Genomic DNA, 21,565 nt, shown 5'->3' with positions numbered 1-21,565 from the left:
TTCTTTCAAAGACAATGATGAATAACATACAAGAGTAGCGAATGCGCTTCGTATTATTTTTAAGTATTGCCGTAGAATTTCCCCTAAAATGGAAGGCGTGGAAAATCGTTGCCAAGTGCCAGTCATGATACTTTGTTTGATTAGGTTACTTGTTACTATTATTGTTCATATATACATGCAAAAGTTACTTCTTGGTTTTTTAAATTAAGAAATCACACTGTTGACGTTGGTGCACTTTTTAAAGCACTTCAAAACAACACGAATTATCTCGTTTCAATAACTGATTTTAGTTTTTTTTCTTTTCTATACATTGCTACATAGTTAATTTGATACAATTTTAATGCTAGCTTATTTACATAGAAATTCATGTTGTTTTTGGGTAAAGCATCTTTATCAGAAAAATTGGTGAGATTAGCTTAATTGTTGCAAGCCTAGTTCTTTAAGTGGCATAACATGCAGACTATTATGTTGTTGTGGAAGTCAGCGCTGACTAGCCACATGCAAGTGGGTTCTGCGTACAAGTTGTCTTTTACCGAATGAGTAATAGCTCTCATGCACAACTGTAATGGTTGCAAGCAAGATGTCTGGTGAATAATGGCTCCTTATTTACACAAGCTCTATAAACATGGAAAGATGGAACAATTAGATACAATTCACTACAATCAAGCGTAATGCTGAAATGAGTTAATAACAAATAATCGAACAGTTACACTTGTAAATGTAAGAATGTTAAGATATATATATATGTTATAAAGCTGCACAAAGGTAGGTTAATGTTACCACGCTGTTTTTAATAAAAATTAAGAACGTAACTCCCAATCTTTAGTTCTGTCGTTCGTAGTCTGTATTGCTAGCTCTGTGCTCTTTGTTCTCCCTCGCTAGGGTATCTTCTCTGTTGCATATTCTTACCCCTCCTGCTTAAGACTGAAGCACCTTTGCTTATATAGCAAGGGCTGGGTGTTAATCTATGGGCTTTCTGCGCAAGCTGGCCTTTGGGCTAATCCAAGAATAGTTGAACACTCATGATAATTAGAGAAAGCTCAGCTCAGTAAATCCATTACATATTAGAGTGAATCATATTCAAATATCGTTCGTTGTTTGTTTTATGATTTCGAAAGAAAGGTTTATGTAAGAGGTGATTGTTTATACATTCAATGAATTAGCCTTAACTAAATCAAGGGAGCTGCTACTGCAGATTTGTAATTTGCTAAGGCCTTAGATTCGATGAGACATTAAAAACTCTCGTTAAAATTTTTTTAAATTGAATCAAACAACTTTTAGTGATCCAAAAAGATTGTTGGCTATGTGTATACAATTTGAGTCTGAAAATTTTCCTTGATTACACACAGGTGCACACACTACATTGTTGTTTGAATCCCTATTATGTGATCTTTCGAAATGTTCTGTGATTTTTACTGTTTTCTGTTTGCATAGCTGTATATGAGTTGCATTCGTAAATCATGTTTTCTATTTGCGAATGTTTTTCACTGCAGGAAACTGGTAATGCAGTACAACTAAACTATCACCATAGCTACTTTCAATGTAGAGGTGCTCACTCCTTTTTAAAAGAGAAAGACGTTCAAACAGAGCTTTTCTTACAAAAATTGAGTTTCAGGATGTAAATTCTCAAGCATATGTGAGCAAAGTAATTTTTTTTTTTATAAAAAGTTAATCTTTTACATCTGATAAACTGCTTAAAATGCTTAAGAGCCTTTAAACATACAGGTTCTAAGACTAGAGTTTTCCGGGTAGTTCTTTAATAAGCCTCAGCATCACTAAGCGCTTAGATTCACTGTGAAATCCATTAGCCTTAAAACAGCAGTTTTATAGTCTTACCAGCTTGATCAGTGTGTTAAACCAAGAATATGTTGCCGTTATTGCAAGTTCAGGTATAACTGCAAAGAGATGAGTGCCCCCTTTGCTGATTAAAGATACTTGATTACTATCAGTTGTATACGGCTTTAGTACAAGTATGAATTGAAGGGTATTGCCACTAGTGTTTATGCTTTAGCAGCTGTACAAACATGGTACATGAACTAGACAACCAGGTTCAACCAGCTCTTAACTAATCACAGGATTCATACTAGCTAGCACCACATGACTATGTTGGACATCCCCATCTCAAGTAGTTGTCATATCATTCCTTTACATCATTTTTAAGATCCTCTAACACTATTTTTCCATGAAATGGTTAATTCAAGTCAAGCGAGTTTTGTTACTCACAAATTTCTACCGAATGTTTTACGCTTGCGAAAGATGGAAACGTCACAAACAAATGATGCGCAAGAAAATGCTGTGTAAGCAATTCCATTTTAAAAATTTTCCACACTTCAATCGTTCCTGTTTTGAAAGCGTGCTGCTAAGTGATACAGAAGTGTGCCACTATGACCTCTGGCATAGAAGTCATTTTTATAGCAAAGCACCCGTGTTAATCTGAAACATGTGAATGTCCATTGAAACATTGAAACACTTATGGCACGGTAACTCAATGTGCGCACAACTCCTAATCTGCACAATAAAAACCAGGTGTATGAAGTTGGTGAGATACTTTGAACTCAGCAATGTTATTTAGTTATAAAAATTAAGTTTAAAGCGCTGTACATGGTGATCAAAATAAAAGAATTAGGTTGTATACAAGCATTTAAAATACAATCGTTGATGAGAAATTGCATGAACACTCCTTGTCAGTAAAGGCAAAATTTTGTAAACATTTGGTAAAAGCAATTTATACTTTAAGGTTACAGCTTTATGGGTGGCACGTCCAAGATGCTTAAAAATGTGAGCCACAGTTTGCATTTTTCCTTTCCATGTGTTTTATCATCTACTTGTTGCTCAGAGATGCTAAGCAATAATATGGTGTTTTATGTTTGTTGACTGCATTCCTTAGGTACTCCCTTCTTATCAGTATGTATGGTGAGTTAACTTAGCTTCGTGTTTTGGCTTATCAGCTGTGTTTATTCACATTGTACATACTTACTGTTGTTTAAAATGGAGGTATGAAATGATAGCAAGGACCACAAGAAGGGGAGCTAACATCATAGACAGGGCGTTGTGCATTGCAGTCAAGGCTGTAGTCAACAAGGGCCAACAAGCTTCTGTTTATACCAGTTGGGGTAATAGGGGTGCCTATTTATTTGATTAGTATTATTGCATAAAGAGCAGCCATAGTTTGGTGGTTAGGGTGCTGGCTTATGATCAGTCCAACCACAATTGCTTCTGTGCAAAGTTGGGTTATCAGCAACTAAATCGGCTTTCCCATCTGCGCTACAAAAATACAAAACCTGACAAAGGGCGGAGTTTCATTGTTAGCTAACAGCCAGCTATCTAGAGATGGTGTCTCAGTAAACGCACCAAGGCAATGGCAAACCACTGTTGACAGACACCTGCTAAGAACAGTCATGGTTATAGGAAGTGGGGAGAACCATGATTGCCTATATCCTCACAGGACATGGTACTTTGAGAGAGAGATTATTGCTTTATTTGGCCAACTCATAACTTACATGTATGTCGTACCCTGTCAGTAGTTTGCTTATAATAATTTTACCAAGTGATAGGGTCAAAAACAAAACTAAGAGCATGATAAAAGAGAATGAAAACTATCTCTTGAATGTGACAGTTGTTCAGATGCAACCAAGGTTATTCCTTGTCTTGAATGTGGTAGTTGTTCAGATGCAACCAAGGTTATTCCTTGTCTTGAATGTGGTAGTTGTTCAGATGCAACCAAGGTTATTCCTTGTCTTGAATGTGGTAGTTGTTCAGATGCAACCAAGGTTATTCCTTGTCTTGAATGTGGTAGTTGTTCAGATGCAACCAAGGTTATTCCTTGTCTTGAATGTGGTAGTTGTTCAGATGCAACCAAGGTTATTCCTTGTCTTGAATGTGGTAGTTGTTCAGATGCTACCAAGGTTATTCCTTGTCTTGAATGTGGTAGTTGTTCAGATGCAACCAAGGTTATTCTTTGTTAATTTAGAGAAAGTTAAAAGGTGAGATTATCTTTGATAAATCTCCACCAGTGGTGGAGCGGTCAAATTTGTATCAAATCCTTAGTCAGTGATGGAGCGGTCAAGTATGTATGAAATCCTTAGTAATGGATAGGTCAAATACACATGCATTGTAAATGGAGATGAAAAAACTGCTCAGGAGCTGATACTTGATACTAATGTGGAAACAAGTGTTACACTATGTTACATGTGTAGCTTTGAGTCAAGGATGCATGCTTTTCTAATACTTGATATGTTTTGTGAAATTGACATTTTTCCTCATCCATGTATATCCTTTCCTATCACATATGAGTAAATTAAATTAGGACCATTGTCATTACACTACATTACAATACATGTATTAGTATTAATCTGTTGTGTTTGTTTTATTGTAAGTATCTGTATATTACTATGTTTATTGTAAGTATCTGTATATTACTATGTTTATTGTAAGTATCTGTATATTACTATGTTTATTGTAAGTATCTGTATATTACTATGTCTATTGTAAGTATCTGTATATTACTGTCTATTGTAAGTATCTGTATATTACTATGTTTATTGTAAATATCTGTATATTACTATGTCTATTGTAAGTATCTGTATATTACTATGTCTATTGTAAGTATCTGTATATTACTATGTCTATTGTAAGTATCTGTATATTACTATGTCTATTGTAAGTATCTGTATATTACTATGTCTATTGTAAGTATCTGTATATTATTATGTCTATTGTAAGTATCTGTATATTACTATGTCTATTGTAAGTATCTGTATATTACTATGTCTATTGTAAGTATCTGTATATTATTGTCTATTGTAAGTATCTGTATATTACTATGTCTATGGTAAGTATCTGTATATTACTATGTCTATTGTAAGTATCTGTATATTACTATGTTTATTATAAGTATCTGTATATTACTATGTCTATTGTAAGTATCTGTATATTATTATGTCTATTGTAAGTATCTGTATATTACTATGTCTATGGTAAGTATCTGTATATTACTATGTCGATTGCAAGTATCTGTATATTACTATGATGTGTATTTATAAATTTAAAACTAAATTCTCAATAATTTTTACAACGATTCCAACAGAACTCAACTAGATATGACAAAACATGTCTAGTGTTGGTGGCTAGGTGTTTGTAATTTACAGCGATTGTAATGGAGACCAACTAGTAATTTTTTTCGCGTTTGTTGTTTGTTGTCATTTATGGGGTAAACTCATTCTCTTTATTATCTCAGACCATACTTACTCTAGATATTTGAGAAAAGGGTTTTATAGACATTCTATTGACCATCAAAAGCATTCTCATGCAAAAACTATATTTATTTGGTACCCATTCTATCTTATCCTCTGATTGACAATAAGGATTGGACAACTAAATATCAAATTGCTACTAAGACTCCAGAGGCCACCAGTTTACTTTCATATAGTTACACGTATGTGCAATAACCGTGTTGAATATGGCCAATTTCTTCAATGATTTCAAACTCTAAAATCTAAGTTTTTATTGCGCTTTATGTTATCATGTGCAGATGCAGCTACGTTACACCAAAACCAGACTAAAAACGCAAATATCAGTTGCTATTTAATAATATTCTTGTGTAGGAGGACATCATTAGCTTTCTAGTGATGTGCATATTGTCGCAATTCATAAATAAATACTTAACAAGTTATGAATTAATAACAAATTACACATTTGTTTTAAGTGGTCCCACAATTACGATCACCACTGTATGTCTTCTGTATGTACATGTATAGTCAGTTAGGACAACACGGAGTAGCCAGACACTTAATAGTTTATTTATCCATCAAGCTGTCACAACCTATCTAGTTATTACGATTGTCATCGACCTCTTAAATCTGAAATCTCTTTCAAATTAATAGTTCAAGATAATTTAAATGTGATAATTAAATTAAATATTAAGTTTGAACTGACTACAATTCTTGAATTACAGATATGAAAACGTAATTTCTGCATGAAGAATATGTCAGGTATGTGGAAGAAGCTCTTTCGTGTAGACCTCACCCCTACTCGATGTTCATCTCGAGGAATCTCTTCTTCCATCTATGATGTTGTTATATCTGGGGGAGGAATGGTTGGCGCTGCAGCAGCTGCTGCCCTAGGTGGGCTTTGTAGCGTTTCTCTTATTTTTCATTGCTACAGAGTATGTGCATTGTTTGTCTTTGTTGGACTGACTTAAAGAAAATGTACCACAAAATTGTGGTGAGTCTAATTTTTTACTTTATGGCCTTGCTGAAATACCCAGTAATCTTGAGTATGGTTCATCTTCAATAGTCAGCATCTTGCAATATTTAAGGTACCGGCAGTTTGTTAAAAGAAAAGAAGGTACTCTGGTTGGAGTCGTCTGCCCAGAGATCTTATGTACCGCCTTCTGGGTACAGCAACAGAGTTAGTGCTTTGAGCCCAGCCTCCAAAAGCTTTCTTCAAGGTAGTTGGATGGTCTTTTGCCCTTTTTTCATCTCACTTCTAGATAGTAACAGGTACAAGTGTGCTCCAAGGAAAATAGGTTCGATCATGCAAGAGTATTTTGACTTCGATGGCTCAGAAGCGAGAAAAACGATTAATCAGCTTTCTCCTGATACCAGATGAAAGGATAACTTGAATTCTTTATTTGTCAACTTTGTAAACTACTCATCAAAATGCATACCATTGGTAGGTCCTATAAATGAGCCAGCAGACGATGCACTTGAGTGTGAGCACAGAGTTTAAAGATATGATGTAGTTGATCGTTATATGATTAGTTTATCATTATATGATGTAGTTGATCATTATATGATGTAGTTGATAATTATATGATGTAGTTGATCGTTATATGATGTAGTTGATCATTATATGATGTAGTTGATCGTTATAGGATGTAGTTGATCATTATATGATGTAGTTTATCATTATATGATGTAGTTGATCGTCATATCATGTAGTTGATCGTTATATGATGTAGTTGATCGTTGTATGATGTAGTTGATCATTATATGATGTAGTTGATCATTATATAATGTAGTTGATCATTATAGGATGTAGTTGATCATTATATGATGTAGTTGATCATTATATGATGTAGTTGATCGTTATATGATGTAGTTGATCGTTATATGATGTAGTTGATCGTTATATGATGTAGTTGATCATTATAGGATGTAGTTGATCGTTATATGATGTAGTTGATCGTTATATGATGTAGTTGATCGTTGTATGATGTAGTTGATCATTATATGATGTAGTTGATCATTATAGGATGTAGTTGATCATTATATGATGTAGTTGATCATTATATGATGTAGTTGATCGTTATATGATGTAGTTGATCATTATATGATGTAGTTGATCGTTATATGATGTAGTTGATCATTATATGATGTAGTTGATCATTATATGATGTAGTTGATCGTTATATGATGTAGTTGATCATTATATGATGTAGTTGATCGTTTTGTACCATTCACTGAATGTGATAACAAATCTATAAGTGCGAACTCGTTTGCGTGTTCGAGTATGGTTCATAAATCATAGTGTTTCATTTTTTTCCTGAAGTGTTATGTCATCTACTAGCATACAGTTAGTTATGAACTGTAAACAAGTCACTTTTTTACATCCTGTCACTGATTTTAGAGCCTCATACATTCTCTGACCCATTTTCCTCCACATACCTAACATATTCTTATAGCATAAATTACGTTCTCAAATCTGTAATTTAAGAGCTGTAAAAAGTTCAAATTTTATAATTAAGAGGCCGACAGTGAGACAGATAGAGAGATAAAATTCTGTTAAATGGCGACTACCGTAAAACCTCTAATTGAATGCCACCTCTATTTGAACCCCACCTCTATTCAACCGCCACCATGAAAGAAGGGTTAAAAAATAGACCGCCACCCTCTATTTAAACGCTACCTCCATTTGACCGCTACTTTGACTATCTTTGATCTTTATGAACAAACAATATCGGGTGATCAGTAAAAAGTGTCCACAAAATTGTATTACTAATGAATCGTTTACATTAATAACAATCTATTATTTCATTGTGCAACTCCAAAGCTTTTTGCTTTTTTTCGTTAAAACTTTGAAAGCAATACCATAAAAATAATCAATAACTGTCTCAGGCTAATAGTAGTTCTTTGTTTAACGTGATCTTGATACTCCGAAGTGCATTTCGTAAAACCTCTACTTCAATTAGAAGCTACGGTATTTCCTGTTGTCACCACTGGTGAAAAATAGTATATACAAGTTACAAACATCTAGCTACCAGCATTAGAATTGTTTCGCCATATCTAAGCTAATTCTGTTGGGATATTAGGTTTTGCTCTCATTCTCTAATGTTTGTAGATCTTGGAGCTTGGAGTATAATAGAAGATTTTGGAAGGGTCCAACCCGTAAGCTGCATGCATGTCTGGGATGGATGCTCTGAGGCTAGCATCACCTTCTCTCAGGTTTGCTAACAAATATCTTTATCTGCTGTTATGTGCAGTAGATGATGCGGTGTAGTGGTTAGAGCTTAGGACTGTGGTGTAATGAGTCAGTGGTTCCAAATCAGCTACGGTGATGGCAGCAAACTTGAACTGCTGCCAGATGATCATCGACTTTCACATATCTTCCAAACATTTTTGAGTGCATGATGACTCTGGTGTAACAAAATGCTATGGCTAAACATGACCAAGGTTAACCACCACAAAAATCAAAAGGCTTTTGTCACCAAGTTGTAAAAAGAGGAAAACAAAGCTTGCCATCTTGGATTTATTTTTTCTTATTTTAGTCGTGCCGCTCAGCTTTACAGGTCATTATATGATCTCAGGGCAATATAGGAAAGTTTTGATGTTCTTCTGGGCCATGTGGTATGAGATGGGTACATGTGTTATGAGATGGGTCATGTGACATGAGATGGGTCATGTGATATGAGATGGTCATGTGACATGAGAGGGGTCATGTGATATGAGATGGGCAATATGACATGAGATGGGCCATGTGACATGAGATGGGCCATGTGACATGAGATGGGTCATGTGATATGAGAGGGTACATGAACAGCATAAACTCAGAACTGTCCTTACCGCAGCTTGTTGTGTCAAGTTGTGCGATATACAGTATGTCTATTAATTCTCCAAAGCTATGTTCCATGCAAAATACATAATTCACCAATATCCATGCATTATATTTTAATAAATTTGTTATACAGAAGTTTTAACTTTTAGAGAAATTTCAATTTGTACAAAAATGTTAACATGCACAGAAGTGTTAACTTGTACAGAAGTGTTAACATGTACAGAAGTGTTAACTGGTACAGAAGTGTTAACTTGTACAGAAGTGTTAACTTGTACAGAAGTGTTAACTTGTACAGAAGTGTTAACTTGTACAGAAATGTTAACATGTACAGAAGTGTTAACTTGTACAGAAGTGTTAACTTGTACAGAAATGTTAACATGTACAGAAGTGTTAATATGTACAGAAGTGTTAACTTGTACAGAAGTGTTAACATGTACAGAAGTGTTAACTTGTACAGATCTGTCAACTTATGCAGAGGTCACTAGGTTAGAAGTACTGTACCTGTTTATTTAATTGTAGGGCTACTCTGAAATTATTAACCTATGTTGGAGAAAAATGCATGCAATAAGCTATAACTGACAACTTCTTTGGTGGTCACCTTGTAGCCTCAGAACCTAGCCTACATTGTGGAAAATGACATGACCCTTCATGCTCTCGACACTATAGCAGCCTCTTCAGAAGTGGAACTAGCCTATGAGACAACTGCTGTTGAATATATCACGACTGACCCTTACTCAACTAGCGTTAAGCTCAGCACTGGTGATACTGTTTCTGCTGGCCTAGTGGTGAGATGGCTGCTCTCAGGCTAAGTTATAGCCTGTATTCCTAGTGGTGAGATGGCTGCTCTCAGGCTAAGTTATAGCCTGTATTCCTAGTGGTGAGATGGCTGCTCTCAGGCCAAGTTATAGCCTGTATTCCTAGTGGTGAGATGGCTGCTCTCAGGATAAGTTATAGCTTGCATTCCTAGTGGTGAGATGGCTGCTCTCAGGCTAAGACATATCTTGTATTCCTCGCGGTGAGATGGCTGCTCTTAGGCTAAGTTATGGCCTGTATTCCTAGTAGTGAGATGGCTGCTTTCAGGCTAAGTTTTTGGCATGTATTCTTAAGTCTTTATATTATTGTGGGTTTTCTATTGTTTCATTTCTCACTGGCTGCAATGGCCAAAACGAGAGCTGAATGATAGCTACTGCCATCATTTGGTTTGTTATAATTAAAAATAAAATAGAGGATTATCTGAAGTATTTATTTATTACCTTTCTTACTATGCATCATTTTAAATGGTAGCTACTACTCTCTCTGTTTATAAGCCTTCCCGATTGACAAATGAAAAATAATCTATGTATGTTTGATTCATTGGACTGAATGGTCCTCGTTGGACAGATTACTATTTCCATTGTAATCTCTTCTGAAATCAGTTTCATGTGATATTCTCACAGACCAGGCGTAGAGATCCTCATTGTCATTGCAGGTCATTGTCAGCAGTATCTCTAGTACTCACAGGTTCGTCGTTAATAAAAGTTGACTTTTGAATCAACGATAAATTGTCAGCATGGATATGGATGTGAAAGCCTTTTATTTTTGTATTACAATATCAGTTGTTTTAAATGTAACAACTTCTTCACAAAATTCTGTATATGCAATTAATGAGACAACAAGTATGTTGGCCGGTATGGTGCTTGAGGTCATTGCATTCAGCTTATTAGACTGGCTTTCTAACCACCTGAGCTAATCTGTCACTTTCTGAAGCCTCAGAATAATTGTGCCAATCAGAGAATACAGATTGTTTTGTGCCAAAATAGCAGACAGACGGACGAATAATCTTTACTATAATAAGAGCCGCATTTGTCTGTCTGTCTGTCCGAAGCCACTGTTGGAGATTTGTGAAAATTAGATTGCATCGTATGGTGTTTGAACTCGTGACATTGGACACTCTAACATCTGGACTAATTGTAATTTTCCAACATTTTAAAGTAGCTATTTTCTGTGCTTTATACACTGTCAGGGTACTAGTGGTTAATGATAAAGTTAATATCGGGTGTTGTGAATATAGCCAGTTCCATCTCCTAATAAAATTGGGTGGTCACGGACCCCCTCCATCCAGTGTTTTAATCCTTGGTCTTAGAATTATGTTAGATTAACACGAGTCTGACTTTGCAGATAGGGGCAGATGGTTTCAAATCTCTGGCGCGGCAATCAGCAGGTATCAATACGCTCTCCTGGGGCTATGACCAGGTGGGAGTTGTGGCCACTCTCAAGCTAGGTTCTCAGGTTTGTCTTATTACCATCCAGTTGTAGATATTAGGCTTTGTTGGTAAAACCTTTTTTTATTGTTTGTGTTTTGTCAGCTTGTTTCGGCATTTATTCTTGTTTATTATTATTATTAACATTTACTCCTATGTTAATTCATTCGCATGTTCTTATGAATTATTTTATGCTTTGAGATACCAGGCTAAGGCTATAAAATCAGATGTTAGAAAACCTTTGCAAGACATCATTGACAAGACATCATTGTACAATGACTCATGGCTTGTCAGTAATGACCCACTGTTTGTTGTCGCCCTCTTTGCCAGTAATGAATCATGTTTGTCACTGATCTCAAGACATTTACATATATATGATGACTTTTGAAGGCACATTATTGCAGACAGACTCGCAGCGGTACAGGCTTTTATTAAAGGAAGCGAAGTGATTGTTCTATGCGAACATGAATTTTCAATTTTGGTATAGCACTAGATAAAAAGCCCAGCGTTGCCCAAACAATAAAAAGTTCCTGCCAAGAAAATCAATTTTTATTGACAATGTACAATGTACAATTCTAACTTTCAAACTTAATACCATGAAAAATGTTTTGTGCAGCTCAAACAAATTTATAGAAAAAATAAAAAAATATGTGAAATAATAAGCAAGTAATGGCTACATAAAGTCTGTTCTAATGCAATGATGATTTGGTAATGATACATATAATACGAACCGAAAAAAACAAAGTAAAATGAGATATACTGTCTTTGTCTGACCGAATGGAAAAAGAATGTAGAGGTTATTGAATTATTCTTACTTGTGATAATACTGTTTGATTTAATTTGTAGGAAGGTGACAACACTACTGCCTGGCAGCGGTTTTTACCAACTGGCCCAATAGCTGTGCTACCAGTAAGTGTAGAGTTCTTATAGACAGTACGCTGGCAAGTCAGACGAGTTTTGCTCTTTGTATAGAGGCTTCTGCACTTGTGTAGATATCACTCGCCTTTACCTGCACAATATCATTATCATTAACGGGAAGGGTTATCTTCCCATGTTCAAGGAGAAGACAACTAATGTTTGCATTTGTGTCTTTCCTCGCATAGCACATCAGGGTTATAATATTTGTTGCAAATTTGCTCTTTTGCTGTTATGATACTGAAGATCACAAGTGGTTAAAAGGATGTATGTAGGGTAGCTGTGGGATGCCTAGTTACACTGGCTCATTACATCCATCATGAATAAGATTTTGTTGGGCATGCTGTTGCAAGCAATCAAAAGATGTGCATGCTGTCGCAAGCAGTCAAAAGATGTGCATGCTGTCGCAAGCAGTCAAAAGATGTGCATGCTGCCGCAAGCAGTCATAAGTTGTGCATGCTGTCGCAAGCAGTCAAAATATGTGCATGCTGTCGCAAGCAGTCAAAAGATGTGCATGCTGTCGCAAGCAGTCAAAAGATGTGCATGCTGTCGCAAGCAGTCAGAAGTTGTACATGCTGCCACAAGCAGTCAGAGGTTGTGCATGCTGCCGCGAGCAGTCAAAAGATGTGCATGCTGTCGCAAGCAGTCAAAAGATGTGCATGCTGTCGCAAGCAGTCAAAAGATGTGCATGCTGTCGCAAGCAGTCATAAGTTGTGCATGCTGCCGCAAGCAGTCAAAATATGTGCATGCTGTTGCAAGCAGTCAAAAGATGTGCATGCTGTCGCAAGCAGTCAGAAGTTGTACATGCTGCCACAAGCAGTCAGAGGTTGTGCATGCTGCCGCGAGCAGTCAAAAGATGTGCATGCTGTCGCAAGCAGTCAAAAGATGTGCATGCTGTCGTGAGCAGTCAAAAGATGTGCATGCTGCCGCAAGCAGTCATAAGTTGTGCATGCTTGTCGCAAGCAGTCACAAGATGTGCATGCTGTCGCAAGCAGTCAAAAGATGTGCATGCTGTCGCAAGCAGTCAGAAGTTGTACATGCTGCCACAAGCAGTCAGAAGTTGTGCATGCTGCCGCGAGCAGTCAAAAGATGTGCATGCTGTCGCAAGCAGTCAAAAGATGTGCATGCTGTCGCAAGCAGTCAAAAGATGTGCATGCTGTCGCAAGCAGTCAAAAGTTGTACATACTGTCGCAAGCAGGCAAAAGTTTTACATGCTGCCATTAGCAGTCAGAAGTTGTACATGCTGCCCCAAGCAGTCAGAAGTTGTGCATGCTGCCACAAGCAGTCAGAAGTTGTACATGCTGTCGTAAGCAGGCAAGAATTGTACATGCTGCCACAAGCAGTCACAAGTTGTATATGCTGCCACAAGCAGTCACAATATGTACATGCTGCCACTAGCAGTCAGAAGTTATACATGCTGCCACTAGCAGTCAGAAGTTGTACATGCTGCCATTAGCAGTCACAAGTTGTACATGCTGCCACTAGCAGTCAGAAGTTGTACATGCTGCCACTAGCAGTCACAAGTTGTGCATGCTGCCGCGAGCAGTCAGAAGTTGTACATGCTGCCACTAGCAGTCAGAAGTTGTACATGCTGCCACTAGCAGTCACAAGTTGTGCATGCTGCCGCGAGCAGTCACAAGTTGTACATGCTGCCACTAGCAGTCAGAAGTTGTACATGCTGCCACTAGCAGTCAGAAGTTGTACATGCTGCCACTAGCAGTAAAAAGTTGTAATAAAAATGCGAGTTTAAGCGAGGTTCGAGTAGGCACTTTTATATTTAATTTTCGGTAGCTTCTTTTTTCATCTTCAAAAATAAAACACACAGTTACTACTATGGTCTATGATGAGGCTCGGTAGCGCACGGCTTATTAAAGTTCTCTGGTTTGATTTTCTCTGCTCACCTCCCGTTCCTTTCATCATTATGACCTACTAATGCGAGGCTAGCATATTCTATCATCGGTTTGTGTGACATGTTGTAGATTTCATCAGACTCAAGCTCTCTCGTCTGGTCGACCAATCCTAGCCATGCCAAATCCCTCCTTTCTCTCACTCCAGAGTCTTTTGTGGATGCAGTCAATAGAGCGCTGGTAAGCTTTTTACATGGCTGCAGTTCATAGTGTCGAGAGATGTGGAAGTTGTACATCTATTACTCATGTGTTATTTAACATGCTGTTTGCTTGCTTGGCAAAAACATTATGCAAGTATACATTATACATTATACAAAATCATTGACAATGGCAATAAAATAGTAAACTAGTGAAATAATAAATACAACAGCAAATAACAACTTAGATTCATCACAAGAGTTGCATCTGTAACTTGTGATGTTTTTTTATCGGTGAGTTATTTTCTCTCAACTGGTCTTGTTCAAGTTATTCTTGGAATAGAGCATTCGTTCAGGTTGTGTGCAGCCAATCAAAGCTAGAAGACATGGTATGACAGCAATCATCTGTAGTCTTCATAAGATAATGCTGCTGTCGCTGCCTCAGATTCTGTCTACTCACATAAAATCACTGCAAGTGAACAACTAAAGTTAATGATTCTCTGTTCAGTTGGTTTGTTTGCTAGTACAAAGTATGAATATATTTGTAGCATGAGGAAAGCAGCAAGGATGGAGTTGTCTCGCTATTCACTCACCAATTTCGGAAGATATTATCAAGCCTTTTAGGTAAACTGCATATGTATGTTAACATTGATCTCTTGCATATATTTTATTGTAGTTTTCTATGCCATTGATTTCTGCATCATAGCCTTCTAGGTCACAAATCGTTCTCTGACATAAACAACTTTGTCATAGATGAAACTTTTTTCATAGACCCTCTCACCATAGTCATGTTCCCTATTGACCTAGGTTATAGGTTCATATCATATACACTATTAGTGTGCTCTCATAGTAGTCAATGATATATACCTATCTACCATAGACATCTATGCCATCTCGAGAGTATTTTCTCATTCATAGTCCTGCATGACATAAACATTTGGATACCCATACCAGCTTCTTCAATAGTCTCTTGTTATGCCAGTTCGCTGATAGTTGGTCGTGAGCTCTTAATGGCTAAATTTTGCCAGAGAGCAGTTGGCATCACAGGTTACAACTGGGATATCTGATTAGCGCAAATGGCTGCATGCATGGCTGATGAGGCAAATGTCAAGGTCTCGGAACCTGTATAATGCAATCATTTTTCCCAAACTTAAACCGTGGCATTAGACAGACAGGCACAGCTCTTATTATAGTAAATATTGGTACCCTGGCAGTTTGGTCTGACGTGAGAGATCGTCATGTGTAAGGACTATCTGGCTAATAGTTGGAAATGCAGCGAGTTGGTTGAGCAGTGGAGATGGTAGCATGCCTGGCTGCGAAATCTTTTTTCCCAAACAGGTTTACCTATGGCAATAAAATCTGGGCTCCTAATTGGTTTTAGTAATTGAGTTTTAGTCACCGAAACCTAGATCATTAGACTAAAAATTAATAGTTATAATGAGAAAGGAACACAAAATTCCAAAACTTTATTAAAAACGGTTATAATCACTGAGTCTTAAGTGAGCGCCCTCTTATGTTTTAATAGCACTTTTTGAATGATAACATAATTTTTACAACATTTGGAATTTTGTGTTACTTTCTAATTATAACTATTAATTTTTAATGTAATGATGTAGGTTTTTGTTGCTAAAATTCAATTACTAAAACCAATCAGGAGCCAAGATTTTACTGCCATAGGTAAACCTGTTTGGGACAACAGATTTTGCTGGCTAGCAAGTCGAATCTCTTAGTATGAATCTCGTGTGATGTAATTCTTTTTCCCAACATCCAACCGGGGTTTCAAATCGATGAACACGTCTCTTATTATAGTAAAAACTAACTGAATGCCTGGTGTTGCACGGGTAACAGAATTACCTAATGAATTTGAGTAACTTACCTGGAAAGTTAAACCTTTACTAAAATCTTTACCAAAAGGTTACTCGCGTTTTAGGCCAGCTTAGCAATCGTTACGCGTAACGGTCAACAGTGTTAGTTAACAATCCTAAGCAAGCGCTTCAGGCATGAGTATCTTAACCAGTGTGATGATTATTTGTTCCATGAATCTATTGTATTCCTTGAAGCTTGATGGTTAAATTCGCTGCCTCTAGATATGAAGATCCCGAGATCAAATCCAGTGCCGCTTGGATTTTTCTTTGTTAGATCTTAATTGGTACAACTGGACACGGGGTCTAAAAAAAAACACTGAGATTTATATAGAGACTAGTATGCTGGCAGTTCTGTGCGCAGCATACTAGTCGATTATACACATCATACAGCATACACATGATGATCCCTCATGGGATGAGGGATCGTCATATGTAATACTGATATATATGTACTCAACTATTCTGAAATGCTATAAGGTGGCTGAGTGGTGCCTGGCTAGTAAGTCAAATGCCTGAGTTCGAATTCCTTACTGTGTAATCATTTTTTTCAACAGGAAGATACGGCCTTTATTATAGTTGAGATTCCTATAGCAACTCGAGTCTGTGCTGTTGCATAACATTTCTGCTGGTTGTGGTGTTGTGGATCTTCAGCTATGAATACTATTAACACAATTATGTTTTTATTAGCTACAGATGCTACTAACCAAAGCAGCCCAAAACTTCCTCCTACAGTTCTCGAGGTTCAGGAAGGCAGCAGGGCAAGTTTTCCCTATGGGATGATGCATGCTGACAAGTACGTGGCACCACGTCTCGCCCTCGTAGGTGATGCCTGTCACAGGATGCACCCTCTTGCGGGTCAAGGGGTCAATGCTGGTTTTGGTGATGTTGAGTGTCTTGTACGAACTCTGACAGCAGCCATCTCGATCGGCTCAGAAATCGGTGAGTTTCTTCCTCTCATTTGATTAGCTGTTCTATAGCATTAGACAGACAGGCAGTGACCAAAGTTGCCCTCCGTCATCAGCCTATAAATTTGAAACCACATTTGTGTGGCATTACAGTAGCAATCTATCAAGTGGTTAACAAATGAAAATATTAACAGATTTGAGAACGCATTGATACAGAGAAGTAGAATTGATAAATATTAAAATATATATAACAGTGCAAGCGTTCATTATAGTTTTTTTACATTCAGACAATAGCAAAGACAATCTATATAAACCTCAGTGTTTGTTTGTCATTCCTGTGTCCAGTTATGGTGATTAAAATCTCGGAATGAAAACTCCACTTCACTCTGGAATTCAACTCGGAATCACCAGTTCTTCAGACAGACGAGCTAATCACTACACTACACAGTCTTTGTAACACTGAAATAATTGTGTACATTTGTATGCAGCGCTTGTGAAAATGCTATTGGTTACCATAAGCATGCTTGAAGATCATGATTGCGGGAGAGATCGTTACACGTAACATAGTGATTATAAGCACAAGCTGGCTCGTGATGGACAAACACAGTTCTTTTTATAATAAAAATTTCGACTAGCTCAAGTTACTCAAATTCATTATATAATTATTTTATTACCCGTGAAACCCTGGGGATTCCTCTAGTATGAGAATATTTACTCCAACACACTGCAAGTTTGAGGTCACAGCAAGTATAGCAATCAATTGTATCTTGATATGTTGCTGTCTGTCTAAAATAAAAAAGAATATATGGAAATTAAAGTTTCCAAATGTTTATTTTTATAGGGTTTGGGCAGACAAATACAGTGAAACATGGATAACTTGCCCACGGATAGCTCGAACACATGGTTAATTCGAACGGTTTCTTTGGTCCGTTCCCACGTAATGATAAATTGCTATAAATAACTCGAACGCAACACTGTTAACTCGAACTGTTTTTTCCCAACGGCTACCGAAACGGTTGTTAACGCTTTAGAAAATCACTTTATTCCAAGCCACAGAGGTAAACCTCAACTTTTCGTAATTCATAAGCGTCGTTATTACCACCATCGGCAAAATATTTTTGTCAACGACTTTTCTAAAGGTTTGGTGAAATTTGATTTTTACTAAACATCCGCTTATATTAGCGATATTATATTAGCAATCGCCCTTCGGAAGCAAGGTAAAGTGAGGTAATCTTTGCATAAACTTAAAAAAAATCGGCAAAATTGATCGTGGGTAAAACGCTCAAAAGAAAAAGATGTCTTTTCTTTTGAGCATTTCAACAACGATCAAGTTTTGCCAATGTCAATCTAAAAAATGTCCTGGCAATAACATCACCTCAAACAACAAACCAATCTCAAGTGATAGAAAAGTCTCTATACAATTTGATAAAAACGTTTTAAACTTTACATTAGAAGCATTTAATTTGAAACAAGCCATTTGTGCTTTTGATTTATATTATAGTTTGTATATGTACATGTATCTACTAATAAATAAGTAAATACATGGACTTGTGTTATCAGTGCTCTGATAACTTGAACGCTCTGATAATTCGAACACTTTCGCTCGGTCCCGTGAAGTTCGAGTTATCCATGTTTGACTGTATGTAGCTTTGAGCAGGTGAAAAAATTTAAGAAATAGCATTTTGTAGATAGCAAGTTTCTTGGCAACTCGTTTATAAGTGGCACCTTTCATGGGCAAGTCTCAAAAGCTGGCAGCCGGACCAAGTAGTCGCAATAACCAAAGCCCAAAAGATTGTGATGGAGAAGTTTTATTTTGATTGGACAACTTATTTTAGCAAATGCAGTATTTTTTTTATCTATTTGAAATAGTTCATTTAATCACAATTTGGAATGCAAGAAATGAAATCATTTGAGAGTACAAAGCTGGAGTGACTTGATTTTCTGAGTTCAGTTTGAATTCGTGTGGTCACTTGCAAACATTGATTGCTTTGTTTGAGATACGTACATTTCAGAGGTTGTGGTTCAGTTTTTGTGTATCCACCCCTTAATTCTCTGTCAGGAGGTTCAACGAATGTCATACACACAACATTGACCACATGAAAATATAACTCTTTATGTCAGCAAAACTCAAATTACTAGCCTGAGATTTATACCTGCAGGTAGATTATATAGCTTGACTGGATACGAGACAGAGCGGCAACGGCACGTAGTATCTATCATAGCTGGAGTAGACGGACTCTATCGTCTATATAGCAACAACTGGACACCTGCAGTGCTCATTCGCAGTATTGGTCTTATGGGTGTCAACGCTCTACCATTCATAAAGGTCAGCCATTCTTGTAGATTCAGGGTACTTAGAAATACCATTTAAGGGGAAGACTGTAAAATTTACACCAGAGTTATCAGGGAAATCTGCAACCCGTTTGACAAACATACAGCAGAAACCTTTAAAGGTTGACTTGCAACAAAATTCACATTACAGTTATTTGGTATCAGAAGATTCACCATGTCTTACTCTGTTGTGTTGTAGGTGCCAAATATGTGGAAATGTGATTACAAGCTCAAAAACGAATAGTTAATCGCAGCCACATGAGACCGCCATAGTTTGGATTCTCTTTCAAAAACGGCTCAAATGCAACGTACTTGTTGCAGGATGGTTTCTGTTTACACTTTCATGCAACCTTATTCGTCGAAATATTTTCACAAATATACTTCACGCATTCAATAAAACCATGTCTATTGTTCTTACGCGTCTGTTTTATCGGCATCGTAATGCTGCCACTTTGAGCATTGATATCTCAAAACCTACCATAAAAATCTGTTTAATTTTTTAATCTTAGCTTGAAAGATTGCATATCATCCTCTGATAAACATGATGAGCCTGTTGGTCACCTGTGATAATCGAAAAGTGCTGCAAAAATTTTTTTTCGAAGTCTTGGGTCGCATGATCAGATTACGACTTGACGATTGAATCATGCCAAAACAAAACTGTAAAGTAGCGAGCATCTATATTTGATATGGGATCTTCGGTAAAACCCGAAGTGTTTGTCATAAACTAGTACTACGATAAGTTTTATATTGAGCTTTTTATTGGCCTTTCAATTCACGTAAGAACATACGTGACAAGATGATAACCAAATTTTGTGGTTACGTCATCGAAATAAAGATATTCCAATCTACGGCGGCTTTTCGTTTTTGAGCTTTTAAGAGCTTGTAATCACATTTCCACATATTTTGCACTTACAACACAACAGAGTAAGACATGGTGAATCTTTTGATACCAAATAACTGTAAGGTGAATTTTATTGCAAGTCAACCTTTAAGCAACTTTTTTAGGTAGCGGTTCAGTGAATGAGGTGTGACCATATCATGAAAAATTGTCATACTTGTTGACTGATCATAAATACTGCTTCGATGCACTACTTGACTTCACCTTACTAGTAGCACACAGTTGACAAAAGGATAGGTTATTAGTAGCAAGCACAGGCAAAAAAGGAGACTGATACCCTAATGTGTTATGGTGATTGACCAGTAGTAAAGTATGTGAACCCGTGCTCTTTGGCTAGTTCCTATTATGTTATGTCATAGTCAGTCTCAGAATATGCCGGAATCTTCAATTTCACCATTCAAGACCTTATTGGCTAAGCTGTCAGATTAGTCACTGATTACTCAACCAATAACACAGGTTGTGCTGGCTTTCATTGTTGTTCGGTAGCCCACTTTAACTGTCATACTTCATTACTCGTTATAAAACACTACATTAGGATTTGTCCTCTCTTTTGATTTGTTTAAAGAGCAAACAACTCGCTGTCTTATTTTGTAGTAAGTTATTGAACGAACATTTACCATCAACCAACAGCCAATTACCAACAATTTTTATTGTTTGATAGCACATTTTAACGACCGAGCGAGTATCCCCTGAAACACTCCTTAGGTTTCAGTTTTGTGATAGGTTTTGTTGTTTTGCAGTTGTGTTTTACGAGGTTAAGACACTGTGCTTGCGACAGATATCTGCGGGTACTACCAGTGGAGTAAAGCTATATGCATTGCCGTCTACGCTCTAGCCATAAAAAACGTTTCTTACAGCTTGTGGAGGTCTTTAACCAATGCATAAACATTTTTAATTTTCTAAAAGTATGTGGCTATGATTTGCAATTTCAGAAGTTGCCTTCAAAGATTGTTCTTTTCCTCACATACTGATGTGTTTCCTGTAATTGCAGAAATCACTGATGAACCATGCTCAAAGCTAGCTAAGGATTGTGGGATGCTGAATCATGCATAGACCACAGATGGGATATTCTTGCTATCTTTAAATGTATTCAACATTCAACTTTAATAGCTAGCTATTTGCACTGAGCTGCAATGTGTTATTCATTTGATTGAAATCATATTTCTCTGTTTATGTATGACACACTTCGTGTTTTTATAGAAATAATTTATTTACAAATAGACATCTTTACAAAATATTACACCTGTAAAAATAAATAGTATCATATGCTAATAAAAGGAAGCTTGAGATGATTTATGTGATATGATTCTATC

At 36.8% G+C, this 21,565-nt stretch overlaps 1 protein-coding gene across 2 annotated transcripts; it reads left to right on the top strand.

The window, feature by feature from the left end:
- The first annotated feature begins 106 nt into the window (after nt 1–106).
- Nucleotides 107–21,381, top strand: LOC137396281 (ubiquinone biosynthesis monooxygenase COQ6, mitochondrial-like). 2 transcript variants are annotated; one of them, XM_068082476.1, is made up of 12 exons: nt 107–144; nt 5,954–6,122; nt 6,317–6,448; nt 8,341–8,444; nt 9,660–9,839; nt 11,212–11,322; nt 12,141–12,203; nt 14,189–14,296; nt 14,802–14,877; nt 16,812–17,057; nt 19,183–19,349; nt 21,244–21,381. In XM_068082476.1, exons 2-12 carry the CDS (start codon nt 5,975–5,977, stop codon nt 21,271–21,273), a joined length of 1,365 nt encoding a protein of 454 aa, XP_067938577.1. In that variant the 5' UTR covers nt 107–144; nt 5,954–5,974; the 3' UTR covers nt 21,274–21,381. The 2 variants fall into 2 exon arrangements, with proteins under 2 accessions (XP_067938577.1, XP_067938576.1); XM_068082475.1 differs by having other exon boundaries at nt 16,806–17,057.
- The last annotated feature ends 184 nt before the right edge of the window (nt 21,382–21,565 follow it).

The sequence above is a fragment of the Watersipora subatra genome, chromosome 5, assembly GCF_963576615.1.
Source record: "Watersipora subatra chromosome 5, tzWatSuba1.1, whole genome shotgun sequence".
In the NCBI taxonomy this organism is placed as follows: domain Eukaryota; kingdom Metazoa; phylum Bryozoa; class Gymnolaemata; order Cheilostomatida; family Watersiporidae; genus Watersipora; species Watersipora subatra.
The sequence above is the reverse complement of the archived record's forward strand: the minus strand, read 5'-3'. Positions and strand labels throughout refer to the sequence as shown.

Bases quoted from the DNA above. Each gene is read 5' to 3' on its own strand.
- LOC137396281 (XM_068082475.1), top strand. From the start codon at position 5,975: ATGAAGAATATGTCAGGTATGTGGAAGAAGCTCTTTCGTGTAGACCTC. The intron at 6,123-6,316 runs GTGGGCTTTGTA...GCAATATTTAAG, and splicing joins TGCAGCAGCTGCTGCCCTAG to GTACCGGCAGTTTGTTAAAA. The intron at 6,449-8,340 runs GTAGTTGGATGG...TAATGTTTGTAG, and splicing joins CTCCAAAAGCTTTCTTCAAG to ATCTTGGAGCTTGGAGTATA.